Raw genomic sequence first — 19,125 nt, 5'->3', positions numbered from 1 at the left:
AACCTGAAAAATGCAAATGTAGCTACTTTGACATGAAGGTACCCTTTGGTGCACAAAAGTAACCCATTGCCTACTACCTAATGACAGAAACAGCAACAAAGGAGGAAGTAGGAATGGAAACTTCATGGAACAGAAGTACTGGGGAAAACCTGGAGGCAGGGCACAGACATTCATCTCTCTACCAGTGAAGCTCAATATGTGCCCAACCAAATGTGCAGCTGGAAGACTTCAAAAAAAAAAAAAAATTAAAGATTCTTGGGTCTTATAAGCCTAAGCAACTAAAAGCCAGCCAGCCTTCCACCAGGCAAAATGAGCCGAGCACAAGTCAAGAGGAAAGGGAACCAACTCTTCCTGGAAGCAGCAATGGGATAGAGTCTACAGGAGCCTGAACCATGGCTCAGACGTCAGTCAGTCTCCCACTCTCTCCCACTGGAAAAGGGAAGGGAAAATTCACCTGTACCACAGCTGGAGAGGAAGCTGATAAAACACTGAAACAATTTTAAGGCAATAGCTATTCTTCTCTTTTTAGCTCTGAATACAGTTAATGGTTGCTACTAGGTAGCAAAAATAAAAGGTGAGAGAAGAGGCAAACAAAATAGCAATATGAATAAGGAAAGGAGCAGGAAAAAGAAATCTGAAAGGTACAAAGAAAAATAAGTTGGTCTGTACATATAGTTGTATAAAAAATAAGTTACAAAATAGAAAAAAAAATTTTAAAGTATATGTTAACTGAGAATGTTAGAATGTCACAATCATTGCTCTAACAGTTAAGCCCACTTTTAAGTACTTAAAAATTCTCAAAACTTGAAATTGTTAGTAGAGAATCAATATAAGTAGCTAAAAAAGGAGGGGGGTGGTGAGATTCTCGAAGAATCTAGAGTAACTACAGACTTGCTCTTTTTACCTAATTATGGATAAATGGATTCTAAGCCTCATACCAATATCCATCTCTACACTTCTCACTCAGAAAAGGCTCGCTAACAGCTAATGCAGAATCCCCTGCAGCAAGCAAGGACTAAACTAACTGGAACATAATGGCTCACATTTTCCTTGGAATTCAATTATATCTATCAATTAAATCAGATAAAGAACTATTTGGCTAAATCGTTCTAGACTTCCAAAAGACTACCCTCTCTAGATATATGACTATATACGTAGAGAGTCTATGTATGTATGTATGTATGTATGTATGTATGTATGTATGTATGTATGTATGAATGTATGTATGTATGTGTGTGTGTGTATGTATGTATGTATGAAAAACATGCAATGGTCAGAAAGTCTGTGTTAGTAGTAAATATTTGAGAAAGTATCAAATAGCTCCCCTAGTTCATTATATTCAAAGGGCGGGGAGGGGCCCAGGGGACCACCAGCACTCCTGTGCAAGAGAAAGATGGTGGGAAAGCAATGGTGATGAAAACTTTCAGTATCAACTTTATGAAAAGCAAGTTTGTGGCTATGCTATAATTAGTATATTAATATTCATTCGCATATGTTCCATTTCTTAGGTCTCCCTTGTCTCAAAAATTCTGAATGCCGTCTTTCCACTCACATCCTTTAAGTCCTGCATCTCCAACTCCATGAGTACTAATCAGTTGGATATGCTGCTAATAACTAGTTAATTTTTAAAATCTTAGATGCTTCACTCTTTTTTATCCTGATGAGTTATCTGTACAGTGAGACTTAACTTTAATGATCCTCCCAATTCGAATTTGAGTCTGTCTCATTTTATCTGGTCCCAGGCAAGTTTATTTACATTAAATCTTAGACTCCCAAGAATAAATATTGAGATGTACTAGGCAGAGTGCTAGTAAGCCTACAAAAGAAATAAAGCTATTTGGGCCTTACTCACCCTCCATTTTTCTCCTACTCTCCTTCTCACATTTTCCCCTCAGTCTTACCCTCTTACCTCAATCTTGGGAGCCCTTAACTGGCCATAACTTGAAACCTACAATTGACTGTAACTACAAAATAAAGTAATCATGCCTATATTAGTTTAAAAGGCCGTTTAGGATGTGTGTAAGTATATATAAAAATAAAAGCAAACATTATTTGATAAAGCAGAAAATCAAATGAAGAAGGCCAGAAGACACGGATTCTAGTTCCAAGTGTGAAACTTAAACAAGTCATTTCACTTGAACGTTTTTCATTTGTAATATAAAGCTAAGACTATCTGTTAATTTTATTTTAGAATTTGAAAACAATGTGTCTACACTTAATTCTGCTGGTATAATGGCCTTTACAAGGTGTTGCAGTTATTTCTCCTCCCCTTCCTCCAGGCTGATGTTATAATCCAGGGAGAGGGCATGGGCATAAGTGGTTTTCTACCTTCTCAGTAGTTCTTGATGGTTCCTTAGACATCCTGGATTTAGTACTGCGGAAAATGGATTATGAATTACAGTATGAATCCACACTAATGTAAAGAAAATCAGAGCTGCCTTACTGGTTCATACACATAGACCAAGCCACCATGTCTTCTTTCTGACACAGCATGAACAGTCTAGTTGTTTGCTGTCCCAAGGCTTCAACCTCAAAATGTTGACACGTCTCAAACTGCAAAATTACTCATAGTACATTTTTATAGTTCTAACATATAAGAATTTATCTAACCTTGTCCAAAATTTCTATTTTCATTGTACTTTGAGTATCACAAGATTTATCTCCTGCTGTATTTCATTTAGCTTTCCTTACTTCACATTTCTCAAACTTAAAAAAGAGCCACCTTCATTTAGTAATTCTAGGTTGCCTACATCATCCAGAACCATTCATGATTTTACAAATACTCATTAAATCCTTTCCACATTTTTTAAAATTTGGGATCTTGTCAGTTCTCATATGCCAGTTCTTCTTCTTCTTACCTATGGCCAATGACTGCCATATTTACTCTTCAGTTATGTAATTTAATGTTAGATTATCACCCCAAGCCTGTTCAATGAAGCCTAATACACCCAGGGAGAGCAATTTATTAACTATGTGACTGTAAGCCTCAATTTTTTAATCTGTAAAATAGAATAATAATACACAAAGTATTTTGTGATGATTAAATTAGGCAATGTATCTAAAATGTCTGACACAGATCCTAGAATAAAGCAGGTTATTATTATTATAATCATTATTATTCCTGGTCTCTCCCTCAGGTGAGCAACGATTGTGTCACCTTCCTACCACACCAGCTTAACCTACACAAAACCAGTCCTTCTTTTCATTCCCAGTCACCTTAAGAGAGTTAAAAGTGGATTCCAGACAGAGGAGGGATCCCCACCCCATTCTCTGCATTTCTGCTACAGCTCTCCCCAGACACAGTCTGCTGTCCTGAAGGCTCTAACCACTTCAAAAAGGTCGCTATTCCCCGCCCACCCCAACAGAAACCTAACCCAGATCTCAGGGATACTGGTAAACATACCAGGGGAACCACTTAATGTCTCCCTTTTTTTTTTTAGCAAAGTCAGGTAATGAATTGACACAGGCATGTCAAAAATATAGCAGAACTATATATGGGAACACTTACCTTGTTTTCCCCTTTTAAAATTTTCATTTGAGTGATTTTTTGGTAAGATGAAATACAGCTTGAAAAAGCTGCTGTGGTGTCCACTTTGATCATCTTCCCCTGTAGTAGGGAACGACATATTTTTCTTCAAGAATCAAGCTGTGTATGACATGATTATTTTCTTTCAAAAGGTCCATCTTGAGTTGTACTAACTACTGGCCAATGCTTCCTTTCATTTATGTAGCCACACACTGGGCCAGTCTTATCACTCCTTGCCCTTGAATCCTTTCTACAAGTATATATTAATTCTCAATCCTGCCAAGCGTGTGAAAAGACACATGAAGACTTTCTGGAGTTGGGGAAAAGGGCTAGAAGCTAACCCATGCCCATTAACAGGGACAAGAATTTGCCCGGATGGCAGATTTAGCCAGGATAGCAATGTTATGCTATTAACTCTTACGTTAAGTAGGTTCCTTTTATATAGCATGCATGGTGTTCAAAGAGTTCTTTTGCCTTTCATATCTACACTAGCCTCTTGGGCCAAGGTCTAATTAAAGTTTTCTACTTACAAATTCTCAATCAAAATGCCTCCAAATTCAAAATGCCAATGCAATTTCATACAAGTGCGTCAGGAAGTACAAAGTTTCCAAGATCAACCCAAATGTGGCTGGATGTTTAAAGCTTCCACCCCCTTACTGAAATCTAAAATAATCTTTCCCTTCTATTCCTGAATCTGCATCACTTCTGGCAAAGATTCTTCTATCAGATCTGAATGGCTGAAATGACTTAAAGAGAGCTCAGAGAACCATATGAACCTGTGAGATAGAGTAGTAAGAAGAGCAAAGGCCACCAAACAGATGGATTAAAACCTACCTGGACTAGGGCAAATTACTTAAATGTCGGTTCTCTAATCTACAAAAAGGGACTATGCCCAGCTACCTTTAAACGAAGCATACAAACATCCAATTAGGCAAGGATACAGAAAAAGAGCTGCACTATTAGTTTCCCTTTTTAAGTGTGACTTAAAATTTCTAGGTTGTATCATTTGGACCATCTCTATCTTCTAGAGATGGAGACTGCAAAGAAGATTGACCTGGATTGTGTATGATTATGATCTCCTGACCCTAACAGGAAAACTATGGGCCCAAATCAACCCAGATTCTCAAATTAGGTAAAAGAAAGAGAATGAAAACGGAGAACTTTACGAAAAAAGAAAACATTACTCAAAATACAGGGTTAACTAATACACCACCTTAAACAAGTTTCAGCACATATTCACTCTGATAGGGTACATTAAAGGAAAGTATGACAAAACAAGTATCTTAAAAGCAATATATTTTTCTACCTTAAAAATTTTAATTCTAGGTTTGCTCTCATTTTTAAGTGAATGTAGCGAAATGCAATATGTGTTTTCAGGGGAGAACTAATTTTTTGAGCTGGACTTGTGTCAGGTTATATCAAATAAATGGTAAAAGAAATAGTATACAATACATTGGGAAAGGCAAGCAATTCTAGGATCTGGAACTACGTATATTCAATGTCCACACATTTCAGTCTTTAGAATTAAGATAAAGGCACCCTCCTGTGATTCTTGAAAACCACAGACTAAATGGTAAGTAGTCCAATATAATCACAAATATGGCATCTCATTAATATTTTATACAGACTCAAATATTAGAAATATATTGATTTTAAATCTTTATTCACTTAAAAGATATGCTTCATTACACTTGAAAGTTTTGTGTTTTTTAAAAGTAGAAGCAACTATCATCTTTTTATTTAAATTGAGATTTATAAAAGGTTCACCTGAGGATAAGGACTGGACTAGTCCATAAGTTTTGTTACACATCTATATGTGATGTGTAACAAAACAGCACATGTGTCTAAAACAACACATTAACAGAATCAGAGTTACCTACAACATATACCATACTTCCTATAACAAGTTCTTCACAATCAACTATAGATTCTAACCATTCTAAACATTTTTTTTTGTTTTAAACAACTGTCATTTCTTAGCTACTTGAGTAAGTTTAAGGAAAAGTTTTACTTTCTCCTGCCTTGTCTTCTATAATTTAACTTCTTGTGTTTATGAGATCTTTTAAATCTAGTACATTTTAAGTGACTAGTAACTGAAGCAGGTAACTATGTTTAATAAAAATTCTTATATACTTATAGATGTTTTATAATTTTCAAATACTTCGCATTCATTAATCCAATAATGTGATTCTCACAATAGCCCAGTAAGGTAGATAATATCCCTATTTTAATAAATTAAATGAGTAATTTCCCCAAGGTCATGGAGCTTGTATATGGCAGAAGAGTTACTTAAACCAGGTAAAATAAAGATTCGTCAAGCATATTCTGAAAAAAAAATGCTCAATAATGAAAAATGGAAATCAACAATTTAGAGAGAAGGGTAGGACTCAATAATGAAGCTAAAGAAACTATGAGTGGATCATGAAGGCTAAGAAATTCACCTACTAATAACAAAAGAGACCGTTACAAATAGCAGTATTATTGCTACTAACAATGATAGTGGCTAACATATATTGCTAACATGTATCCTTATTATATGCCAGGCCCATGTTTTACATGCATTCTCAGAGTACCTGTGAGGTAAGCATTATTCCTACTTTGCAACTGAGAAACTGAGGCTTGGAGAGGTTCACAAAAATCTTAAGTCTTAATGAGGGAAGTGAAATCCAGAACTCCAGAGCCCTGGCTCTTAAGCTTTATGATATTAAGAAAACAATATTTCTCAACTTGGACTAGTCAAGCCACAAACATCCAGAGTGGTGGTCCAAGTTTGAAAATACTGAAAAGGTATGCAGAGTTATCCAGTACCCCACATAGTGCTTATGCCACAGAAGGATCTCCAATGACTGTTATATGAAATGTCTTCCATATGTCCCACAACTGGATCCTGCGGTTTGAAAGAGCACAATCATTAACAACTCCCAGAAAGGCAGTGTTTTGGGGTGGCAAGTGAAAGCAGATTGTGGGGAGGGGTAGAAATATACCAAACATCTTTTAAGGACCATCTCTGTGAAGTCTGACCTAAAGTCAAAGGTCCTTGGTTGATGAAGTATTAGAAGTTAGGTTCTAACATTACAAAACAAAAATGAGATACTAAATCTCTGCTGCTTAAGATCATGCTTTCTAACCTGAAGTATGTTAGACAACATCCTGAGAATTTCAAGCACTTCCCCCCTCATTCTTCGTAATCAAAAGAGGTTCAAATAACAGATATAATAGATTTCTGAATCAATCAAGGCTATATACAGTACTGTAAAAGAAAATTCATCAGTAATTGAGTTTTATGTCCTCCTCCTCTCTTTTCAAATGGGTTCAGCGTATTAGAAAGTTTTGCTTACTAGGTATCAAAACACGGGATGAGGAAGGAGAAGGGAGAGCATCAGAATCCCTAACTACAACAACTTTGAGTTCCTAGAAAACTCCAAGCTCTTTCCCACTCCAGAATCTTTATACACACTGTTCCCTCTGCCTAGAACTCTCTTCTTTAGCATAATAGGGTCATCTGTCCAGACAGATCCTCTTTGATCATCTTATAAAAGCAGATTACCCTCTCCCCTATTATCGTCTATCACGAAATCCAGCTTGTTTTTTATTTACCTGCATGTCTTCCCTCTTCCATTCTATCAAGAGGGTAAGCACCATCAGGGATGAGACTGTCTGAGTCATAATTTTCTATATGCCCAGTGCCACAGTACTATGTCTGGCACTGGGCCAATACTCAATATTTTTTGAACAAAAATAAATTTATACAGCTTTTTCAAAATATGACCTCCTTATTCCCCCAAAATAGCACCACCCCCCAAAATTGCATTATTTTTATAAGTTATCCATTTGAATAAGCAACACAATCCTAAACTTTCATTTTGCTGTTTCATTTCTCCACACCAAAAACTAAATTGTAAAGCTGTAAGATCAGGAAACATATCTTGTACTTCAACTGTATATTGTGCTGTGCAACACAGTGTCATCCAATAACGAATTCAATTTGAATTAATTATCTGAGGGCCTGCACAGAGAGTGTCCTCTGAGCTCTGACATCATCCTGTCTAAATATCTATCACTGTTCTTTACATATATTAAAATTATCTCATGGGGAGGGTGACACGGTTATAAAAATGAATAGAATCCTGCCTCTGCTTCCTGAATCACGCACACTCATAAACGCGAGTTAGCTTCAATAAATGTTGAACCTAACTAGACACACGGTTAAGAGACCAAGGAGCCCTTTAGGAACCATGGCCACACTGACCATCAATGGGTAGTCCAACTGATTCTGCTAATAATTTAACATAAGCAGTTTGCTAAAGTTGTCAAGAGATTTCTGAGATTCCCTTTTAAAAATAGCATTGCTACTCGAAATTCCCCAGTAAACTTAAGGAAATGGTACCTAATTGGCTAGGGCCTGGTATTTTCACAACACCCCCTGTCAAGAGCTACACAGAGCTAATAAGCATTCCCAGCGGGAAAAGCCATTAAATAGGAGAGCTGCCTCAAATATCCAGACACTACACAGTGCATCTTGACTCCTGCCTATTTCTTGTATCTCTCCATTTAAACGGAATCCACTCTTTTTTATTTTTTCTGCATGCAATGCTAACAGAAATCCCTAGCCCGGTACAAATGGCCTCTCCCAAGCCAATGGCTGTCTAACTACCTTACAGGTGGCACAGGGCTGAGCAACTCCCCCGCCCGAACCAGCGCACTGAAACCCTGAAGAAGTTTGGAAACATAGGGTCTAAGAGAACCGCGGAGCCCAGAGGTCAACTCGGTGGTCCGGCTGCAGCTGTGCCCTGAAGGGAACCAAGATGGCCCTGAGCTGGGCCCCACTGCGGCGGCGGGTAGCCGAGCAAGGGCGCAGGGCCGAGGGGCGCAGGACTGAGGGGCACCGGGACGCGGCGGCCACCGCCGCCTACCTGAGCGGCCAGGGGTCAGGGAACCAGGCCCCGCGGCGCCTCCCGCCCCGCAGCAACCTTGGCCGGCGCGTTCCCGGAAACGCGGGCGGGGCGCGCGCCAGGTAAGCAGCGGCCGCGATGGGGGCGACCGCGGGGGCGGTCCCGGGCCAGGTGGGCCCCGCGAATCCACGGGGCAGCCGGGCAGGGCCCAGGGGCCGAGTGCAGGCAAAGGCCGCGGCCGGGGCCTGCGCGGGCCGGAGCCCGGATTCAGGTCGAGCCCGAGGCGGCCAGCACGGGGTAGGAAGCCGCGAAGGAGGGAGTGAGGCAGGAGCGGGCGGCTCCGGTGGCTTCCTTAGCCGGTCCGGGGGCGTCCGCGGCCGCGGGGACAGGCCGCGACGACGCCGACGGCCGCGCCAGGGAGCCGAGGTCTCGGCGCTGCCGCGTTCCTTACCCTGCATGCTGCTGACGGCCAGGTGGCCCGACGCCGGGGACCCTACGGGGCCCGGGGTGCCGCTGCCGCTGCCACCCCCGGAGCCGCCGCCGCCGCTCGGGCTCGGAGCCGCCATTGTTGGGAGTGAGGAGCCGAGCGGCGCCGCGGCGGCTGCAATGCAGCAAGCTCGGCCTCTCGCTCGGCCGAGGGGCGCGGCCTTCGCCGTCTTGGCCCCGCCCACGGCATGTCCTGGACACGCCTCCGGCACGCCCCGGCGCGAGCCTGACGCGGAGGCGCACCAGATGCTGAGACGCAGAACCGCCTAGATCGCGGCTCCCGGACCCCAAGGCCAGGCAGAAGGCTTGCACCGGGGCTGTGGACCCGCCCGCGGGACCTAAAGCGGTATACAGAATTAGGAGACTGTGCGTTTCGGGAAATGAGACGATTCATTGCTTCCCACAGAGGTCTGTGACCCCAAAAGTTCAAAAACTAGCTTGTTGGATCTCAGAACCCAAAATCAGAATAGTAAATTTGAAGGGGATCCGAGGGATCATACTTCTTGTCTAGTCGCTGACGTGGACTTTACAGGGGGAGTTGTCTCTACCTATGATTCCATCAGGAGCTCCTGTTAAGCCCTGCCTAACATCCCAATCCTCTACACTGCCCTGGGGGCTCCTAAGGGGTGCTACTGAAAGTACTGTTCATAGACCCATCCCAAAACTAGTGAATCAGAATCTATATTTTAATAATATCACCAGTAATGTATATGCATATTAAATTTGAAAAACAGTACCTTAAATACCCAACACTTCCTGGCCTCCAAAAATATGCTATCTACTTCACTGTCTTCCCTTAAAGATACACTGGATTCCCTCTCCTACCTCCTCTACACCTTATAAGACCAGCCATAGCCATTATTATTAATTACATAAAATGACAATCCCAAAAAACAAAATCAGGTTTCTTCCCGTGCTTTGTATAGAGACTTCAATTTTAGGAAATCAGCAGCTAAAAGCAGGAAAAAGGTCCTGTGAGGCTAGTGGTTTGTGGACCACAGAAATGTAATTAGAATGGTGAAATATAGGTCTCTGGGCAGAGGTTTGTCTTGCCTAAGTAGAATATCCCAAGTAGTCTTAACTGTGGAGCCAGATGTTCCCTGTCCTTCAGAAGTGTTGCACAATATATACCAGGACCTATTTCTCTAACCTCCTTCCACCCAGACCTTATCTGTGCTGGGATTTCCTCAAAGCATCTTAGAAATGTGTCCTCAATGAAAAGAGGACACATTCCTTCTTGCTCCAAACCTAATCTCAGCCATCACCTTGATCGCTCATAGTTTGCAGGCAAATGAGCCAAGTGTAGTATCCCCATTGGAACCCAGTTTTAAGACGACCAGAGAGCAAATAGTTGTATCTGAGCAAGTTTGCTCAGTTACTAACAGTTGCCAGTCACTAGAAATAGGAATTAAAGAGAGTAAACTGGGGAGGCAATAAAGACAAATTGAGGATGAGAGCAGGTAGGTGTACTTAACTGGAGAGCCTCAGAGGGTTTGGCTAACTAAGCAATATTTCCAAGTTCAGGTAGTTATAAACATTTTCAAATCCCCATCTAGAAATCAGTACCCCATCTTGCTCTTGTTGGTCCTGGGGAATCCTAAATGTAGGAGTCCTTAGAGGGGAAATCTTATCAGAACCAGAAGAGCAAGATTCCCATCCAAACTGTTCAGCCCAGAGTACAGACTAAATAGTCTATGTACATCTTCTGCATAGTAGTGATGGAAGAGATATAACAAAAGACAAAGAAAAGGAGGAGCTGTGGCTCCCTACCATTATCTCCTTTTAAGGTGCAGATTGAAGATGACTTTCTTTATTTTGGGGTTTGTATTTTAGTGCCTGGGGGATTTAGTATCAATATGGGAATGAAATTCTTTCCAAACATCAACACAACTTTCCAAAGATTAAAAAACACTGATGCTGAAAAATAGGGACACATACCCCTTGCATTTCCGTTGGGTTGGCCACTTTGGCATACTGAGAAAAGATATCAACAGCCTCGTAGTTTGCTGGCAAATGAACCAAGTATAGTATCCTGTCATCATCAGGCCCCACTTGTAGGATGCCCAGATACCAAATAGTTGCATATGAGCAAGTTTCCAACACTTTTTTCCAGTACCTGCCAGTAGGGTTCCCCACCAGTTCCTATTGTCTAAATGTCACTGTTTTGTGTGTGTCATCTCATTTCTCATTTCCAGTTGCAGAATCCCACCCCCATTCTTTGATGTGGACAATTGATATATTCATAGTCTTATGTAAAGTGCTACAAGACTCCCTTTCCAATTATCCATATTTCTTTAATAGAAACTTATTTCTTTTATAGAAATCCTGGAGGCAATACTAAAGAGTAGGCAACTACTAGAAAAAAGTTTTAAAAACATATTGTTTTTCAATAGTGTTTTAGATTATGTATAGGTTATATTTAAATATATATTTAAAAAGGAGTTTAATCAAGTAAGAAAAACATTGACCTAAAATAGTTAAATGACCATAAGTGAAAAAAATATATGTAACAAGTAAACCTAAGGGAAAACATTCAACCTAGGAAATTCATTCAGGAAAGTTGAATTAAAAGAGTAATATGTAACTAGTTAGGTTTTTTTGTTTAATAATACTTAATGCTGGGTTTGTGACTAAATTAACAACATACTTGCATTGACGTTAGCCTTGTTAACTGCTGGATAAGAACCACGAAAAAGAATCAATTAGATCTGCATTTGAGCAAAAATAAGAATGAGTCTCAAGTTGATGAAGCTATGAAATTTTTACTTTTTCTTATGCTCATATTTTTCTTATGGTTTTATGCAGGGATTTTTTCTTATGTGTTCTATGATTTGTTATAGACTAAATTTTATCCCCCAAATATTTGTATGTTGAAGTGCTAACCCTCGGTACCTCAGAAAATGACTGTACTTGGAGATAAGGCCTTTAAAGAGGTAATTAAAGTAAAATGAGGTCACAATTGGATTGGTGGGCCCCAATCCAATATGACTTGTATCTTTATAAGGAAAATAGGACACAAATACTCACAGAAGGAAGAGTATGTGCAGACACAGGGAGAAGAGGGCCATCTTCTCCCTGGAGAAAGGCCTCAGGGAGCCTTGGTCTCAGACTTTCAGCCTCTAAGCCTGTGAGAAAATAAATATCTGTTGTTTAAGCCCCCAGACTGTGGTATTTTGTTATGGCAGCCCTTGCTAATTCAAACATGCTTCAAAAAGTGAATTGCTTAAAAGAATTATAGCCTTTTTAGTAATAATAATAGTAGCATGCATAATCTTTTGGGAAAGAGAAGGGCAATAAGGCAATATGTATCAATAACCAGCCACTTCATATTTATAAGAACTCCTTAAGAAAATTCCAGATGGGCCTGAAACTCTTGGATCTACCATGTAGTGACTTTTCCTTCCCACTAGAGAGGATGGAAATAACAGATTAAGACCATGGCTATGCACAATGTATAAGCAAGATCAGAGTGCCCTGTCTTGAAAGAGGCGACAGAGAAGAGTAACATCTGCATAGTCCCTGCTTAGAGTTTATTTAGAAATCTAGCTTGCTGGTTATTTTTGATAAATATGTCTCAGTGGTTAGATTAAGAAGACATTTTTCACCTCAGGTTCCAAATAAATTAAAAATAAGTTAAAACCGGATTTCACTTTAGGACCCTAATTTCAGCTTCAGAGAAGATAACAAGAAGGGTCAGATACCTCTATTTGTCTGGAACAACCACCAGATATTCTCTATGAGTGTTCAGCATTGGGCTTTGAGCAAAACTCATCTCCAGTTCATCCCCAAATCATTGAGCGCTCAATACCAGGCCATCCGATGACTGATTTTACCTCTTTAGGCAGAGAGCTGCAAGCTGTGCAGATTTCTGGATATTGGATGACCATTGCATTTAATTAGAAATAGAGAGCATGTGAGAATCTTTGACTGGTTCAGATAAAAGAAGACATTACTAATTTTGACTATTAATAATCATGCATGGGTACAAAGATTTATAAGTAAATGTTTGTCACATTATCTGTAGGAGGAAAAAATAGGAACACCTCACTCTAAGTCACTACCACTAAGTGAAAGGTAATATTGATAGTATTAGCTATGGTCTGACCAGATACAAACATATACAAAGATATGATTGTCATTTGTTAGACCTATATCCACAGCCTGTCCTCATATTCTGTACTCTGTTTATCCTATTTTTTTTTTTTTTAAAAAATGAAACTAAAATGGAGTAAAGAGAACAGTTGACATATCTTTGAGGGGAGGAAGGAGTGCAGCATGATTGACTGAGAGGGGCAGGAAGGAACTTTCTAAGATAATGGTCATGTTCTATACCTTGACAAGTTTGGGTTACAGATTTATATACTCTTGTCAAAATCCAGCAAATATATGCTCAGGATTTATCCACTTCAAGGTAATTAAATTACATGTTAAAAAATATATGAATAAATATCAAATTCCAGCTAATGGTGTAAATACTAAAGTATTCAAGAGGACATGTACTAATAGCTGGAGCTTTGAAATATGTCAAAAACAAGGTGGATAAATGAAAGGATAGCAGGATAAATAGATGGATAGGTAAGCGCTAAAACAAGCATAATAAAATGTAAATGGTAAAATCTATTGGTGGGTAGACTGACGTTAACTATAATTTTTTCAACTGTATGTTTGAAATTTTTCATAATAAAATATTAGAGGGAAATAAAAAACAAGAAAATTTTTTAAAATCACAAAAATTAAACGTATTGCTAAATTATATTGCTCCCTACAGCTAAAATTACAAACCAAGTAATATAACTTCTAATGACTATATATTTGTCTAACTAATTTGTCTAATTGGGTAGGTTTCTTATAAAAAATCAGAACTTATTGAAACTTCTCATTTAAAAGGAATCACCTAGGGTACAACTATGCAGGGTCTTCAGGTACAAGGACATATGTCACTGTGGACTTTCCTGAGACCACACCGGATAACTCGAGATTGTAGAATTTAAAAATTATTTATGGGAGGACATTGTGGTTTTTATTTTTGTTTCCAAGATTAAGCAACAATATCTGGTTTGAATTAAGTAACCTTTTTTTGTTTCATTGTGGAGTTTTTCGGACGGCTTTATCGAGATGTGATTTATATACTATATAGTTCGCCCATTTGAAGTGTACAATTCAGTGGGTTTTACTGTATTTACAGAATTGTACAACCATCATGATAATCAAATTTGGAACATTTTCGTCACCCTCAAAAGAAACTCCATATCCTTTGCAGTCTCTTTCAATTGGCCCCAAACCTCCAACACCCACAGCTTTAGGCAACCACTAATCTGTTTTCGGTCTCCATACATTTGCCTATTCTAGACAATTAACATAAGTGAAATCATACAACATATGGCATTTTCTGATTTCTTTCACTTAGCATAATATTTTTAAGGCTCATCCATGTTGATAGCATGTATCAGTACTTCATTTCTTTTCATGGCTGGATAATATTCCCTTGCATGAATATAATGTATAATTTTTTTTTAGCACCACTGATGGACACTTTGAGTTGTTTCTACCTTCTGGCTATTATGAAGAATCCCAATATGAACATATGTGTACAAGTTTTTGTCTGGACATATGTTTTAAAATCTTTTGAGTACATACCTAGGAGTGGAATTGTTAGGTCATATGGTAACATTATGTTTAACCAACCACTTGAGAAACTGCCAGACTTTTTCAAAGTGGCCGCAGCATTTCATAGTTCAACTAGCAGTGTATGAGTGTTCCAATTACACATCTTAGTCAACACTTATTATCTATCTTTATTATAGCCACCCTGATGGGTAGCATTGATTTTGAGGCATTTCATCTATAGTATCCACGGAACTGGAAATTAGCAGATATGGTATATTTTGTAAACTAAAAATGAAACATATGGTCATTTCAACACTAATTCTTGTGATCACAGATCAGTCACTTTTGGTACAATCAGGCCACATTAAATTCTACCAATCAGAGCTCAAAAAAGTTGTACCCTTTTCCAAGAGCTACACACAGAGTTGTTGGCTTACTCTAACCATCAGAATTCAACAGCTAAGCTCTATTAGTTGCCGAAGCACTTTATCAGCTACATAGAATAATTGAAGGATTATTGCTGGACACATAGGAAATTTTCTATTTTTGGAATGTTGAAAAAAATAACCTCAGAATTAATAATAAAGTTATGCACTACACACAGCACAAAGATGTAAATGAGCAGGAGAGAAAATGTCACAAGGACAAAAAAGTCTGAATTAGGTTTTAGAAAAAAACGAAGTAGACACTTAGCAAAAATGTAACTTACTTTACGTTAGTCAAATGTTGAGAGCTTTGTTAACTCTAAATGGATCCCTGAAAACTATCACCCATTATACCCCAGGAACACGTCATATTTTTATTTGTTTGTAGTACAAAATGGCACACAAAGTTTGATTTATTTTAATATCTAAAGATCACATAAACCAATAAATGAACCAACAATGCAGTAGAAAAAATAAATAAAGGATAAATAAATATATGTGGCTTATAAATCAATGATTCTAAGTCTCATTCATAATTATAGTAATATACATTAAAACAGTCAATAATGATACATAATATTGTTTGATATATTTGATGATACGAAATTTGATTACATATTTTTCTGTTAACTTTTCTAACACATGAATTATCTCAGACACAAGCTCCCATTAGTACAAAGAAAGGTTATCTTTAAATAAACTAAACTCATTCATTCAGTCATTCTCTCCCTGATCGTCTCAGTTATTAGACAGAAAATAGCAGACTGCCCATGATAGTTCATGAAATGTAGGTACTTTCTAATATCTATCTAGAGTTGTAAGACTTTCACATGATACCACATCAAATTTTGTTATAAATAACTGCAATTTCCTAGAGAACTAGAACTTTACCACTTTCTATCACCTTTGTTCACCTTTTCTCTCTCATTGTCTTCATCTTCCCCTTTTCTTCATATTTTTCTTAAAAAAAAAAAGCAATAAAAAAACCAACCTCTGTCTTTCTGCTTCTCTTTCTAAATCAAGGTTTCTCAGCCTCTGTGCTATTGGTATTAGATGCTTTGTTGTGAGGTGGTGTGCTATCTTGAGCATTACAGGATGTTTAGCAGCATCTCTGGCTTCCACCCAGTAAATGCCAGGAGCACCAACACCCGTGCCCCAGTCATGACCATGACAAATGTTTTCGGACATTACCAAATGTCCCTTGGGGGCAAGATTTCTCCTCCTTGACAACCACTGTTCCAAATTCTCCTTAATATGGATTTGAAGTATATTTTCTTAATTTATTACATTTATTAAGTGAAATTTTATTAATCTACTTTAATTTAGAGAATGAAATTAAACATTTTGTCATTATTATAAAACCTAAATGAAATTATTTTTGCCTTTTTATATAACTGACAATACTTTTTCTATGGGTAGTTTACACTTTTTAGAATAAAAAAAGGTTTCATATTCTTAGTCTGGATAAAACTGGACCAGCTGATTACAAAGTTCATATGGAAAAATAAGCCAAAACAGTCCCCGAAAACCTGACAAAGAAGAAAAATAAGTAGATTTAGCTCTGCTATATATTAAAATATTTTAATATTTATAATAATTAACTTTATGGAACTGGCACATGAAAGGATAGAGACTAATTAGGAAGACCAAAAATAGACTCACATACTTCTAAGAGTATAGTATAATTAAAAGTAGGATCTCAATCCTGGGAATTGTAAATTTAGCAAAAAGTAAATCTGAATTAATACTTTAAACTATAAATCATAATAAGTTCCAAATGAATAAAAAATGTGTTGTAAATGAAAAAAAATGAAATATAAGACGAATCCACTTTTTCTTAGGATCACACAAAGATAAAGAAAAACCTTTAAAAATTTCCTCTCGGCAGAAATACAATAAATAGATTTAAAAGGCATCCAGTTTACTGGGAATATTATGTTTCAACTTGTAACACAGATAAAGGGTTAATTTCACTAATAAAGATTTCCTAAAAATCAACAAGAAAAAGACCATCAACTTAATAGAAAAAAAGGGCAAGGATATAAAATAGACAGATTGCAGAAAAGGAATGTGTGTCATTTTAAAAATGCAAAATTGTTCAACCTCACTCAAAAGAAAATGCAAATTAAATCACACTGAAATATCATCTTTTAATTATCTAACAAGCAAAGTTTAGTAACACAATATATTGATGAGAGTGTAGGAAACTGGCATTCTTATACATTGCCAGTGGGAGTGCATATTTGTATAACTCAGTGAAAGAGGATTTAGCAATGACTATCAAAATTACAAATGTATATGCCCTTGATCCAGAAATTATACTTCTAAAAGTTTATTTCTACAGATATTCTTACATGTTTGCAAAATGATATATGTATAGATTATTTAAGATAGCATTTTTATAGCAATATAGTAAATCAACCTAAATATCCTTTAGTAGAATGATTTAATAAAAATAGGGAACAATGCTACACAGTTGTAAAAATAAAGGAACTCCTTATGTAGTGCTATGAAATGATTATCAATATATAATATACAATATATTCTGTGAAAAAAGCCAACTGAAGAACTCTATAGTTAGTATACTACTGTTTGTATAAAAGAGGGGAAATGTATATTTAGTATACACATTGCTTAAAATATATTTGAAAGGATACCCAAAAAACTAAAAATGTTAATTGTCACAAGGGATCGTAACTGGATGACCGGGCAACAGGACTGGGAGGAAGTCCTTTCATTATCTACTCTTTGATAGCTTATGAATTGTGAATATTGTGAATGTAATACCTAATGAAAATTAATGAATTAAAGTGTAGTTAAGTCAGGAATGATGGCTGTCCTGTCTTTTGTTGTTGCAATGAGCATTTTTATAAAACAATTATAAAATATTTATCACCATATATTTATATTCTTTTAAACACTTTTATTTAAAAATGACTCAAAACAAATTTTTGAAAAGTCTTTTATGAAAAGATGTCTCTTCCTTATAAATATATTCCTTTACTTACACAAAATGTTTCTTTTTTTCTTTATTACACCAGAAAATAAATGTATCAAGTTTCTATTCTCTGCTCAGATTCTACTTGAATAGAAAAGAATTACAAGATACATAGATGATAAATCCTGTAAGAATTCATTTACCAAACATTTATTACTAGATTACTAGAGTAAAATTCATTGATAGTACTTTTTTTACTTAAAAGTCTTCATTCGTTCTCCTTAAGCCTGAGAATAAAGTCCTTTTAAGTTGTCTTCTCCATTTCTCTGACTATTCTAACCTATTCTTGATAGGTGCTACTGTAGAACTTTCACCCTGGTTTTGTCCTATTATGCCATATTAAATCCAGGCCACACGTCCAGTCAAAGAAAAAGTGATATTCTTTTAGTCATTTCTAAGCTACTCTCTCCTGATGTTACATATATAAGTCATATTTTAGCTCTTTTTTTCTACTATCTTATAAGTCTATGTGTTAGAATTCAGGAATATATTTTTAGATAGTTTGGTGGAGTTTGGTGGTTTTCAGAAAGCAGAGTTAAGAGATTTCTCGTTGTTGTTGTTGTTGTTGTTGTTGTTGTTGTTGTTGTTGTTGTCGTTTCCCCCTCCCAGTCAGGAAAGGAGCAAGGATCTTTAAAAAGCCCAGGAATGTATGACACAGAGATAGGTGGAATCTGATCATGGAGGACCATAGGACCCTGCAAGGACCTAAAGAGGATTCACATAATTGTTTTCTGAGGTTCCAGTGATACAATTTGGAGTAAAAAGAATGTGGTTGTAAGTCTGTCCTCCTAGAACCATGGGTAACCTGGGTAATTCTGGTAGCAGCCCTGTAGAGACACACAGGCTCACAAAGAAGGTTGTCTACACTGATCCCTACCTCTTTGAATACATATGTTTTCAGGCGTGTGGAGAAAATTCGGGATCATTCAGTGGATTCTTCACTGAGAAAGAAGTCCAGATCCCAGTTTACAAGTGAGTATAGCCCTGTAATGTATCTCCCTCTCCCAGGCACCCCCGTATACCACCCTACACCTCATACCCCAGTGGACAGTGGCTAAGATCTATACAGCTCCAGTTCTCATATGTCATGAATTTTCTAGGGCATTCACAATTTCAAATACTATGTTCCCAATTCTGGACCATGAGACCTGAATTTTGGTTCTGGAAATATAGTTACAGTACACCTAGGCT

At 37.6% G+C, this 19,125-nt stretch overlaps 1 protein-coding gene across 4 annotated transcripts in view; it reads right to left on the bottom strand.

Moving 5' to 3' along the window:
* The window catches only part of MAP2K4 (mitogen-activated protein kinase kinase 4), a 100,880-nt gene extending 91,819 nt beyond the window's left edge, over window positions 1–9,061 (bottom strand). For 2 of the 4 annotated variants that reach the window (XM_023529948.1, XM_023529949.1), the window contains exons 1-2: window positions 8,870–9,061; window positions 3,509–3,607 (exon numbers count right to left, since the gene is read on the bottom strand). In XM_023529948.1, the coding sequence (XP_023385716.1) occupies window positions 3,509–3,607; window positions 8,870–8,984 (214 nt within the window). In that variant the 5' untranslated portion in view covers window positions 8,985–9,061. The remainder of the gene's footprint in view (window positions 1–3,508; window positions 3,608–8,869) is intronic. The other 2 variants (XM_023529950.1, XM_011358968.1) reach the window with 2 other exon arrangements.
* Between the last annotated feature and the right edge of the window lie 10,064 nt (window positions 9,062–19,125).

Source organism: Pteropus vampyrus, unplaced genomic scaffold (genome assembly GCF_000151845.1).
Source record: "Pteropus vampyrus isolate Shadow unplaced genomic scaffold, Pvam_2.0 Scaffold44, whole genome shotgun sequence".
Classification (NCBI taxonomy): Eukaryota; Metazoa; Chordata; class Mammalia; order Chiroptera; family Pteropodidae; genus Pteropus; species Pteropus vampyrus.
The sequence above is the reverse complement of the archived record's forward strand: the minus strand, read 5'-3'. Positions and strand labels throughout refer to the sequence as shown.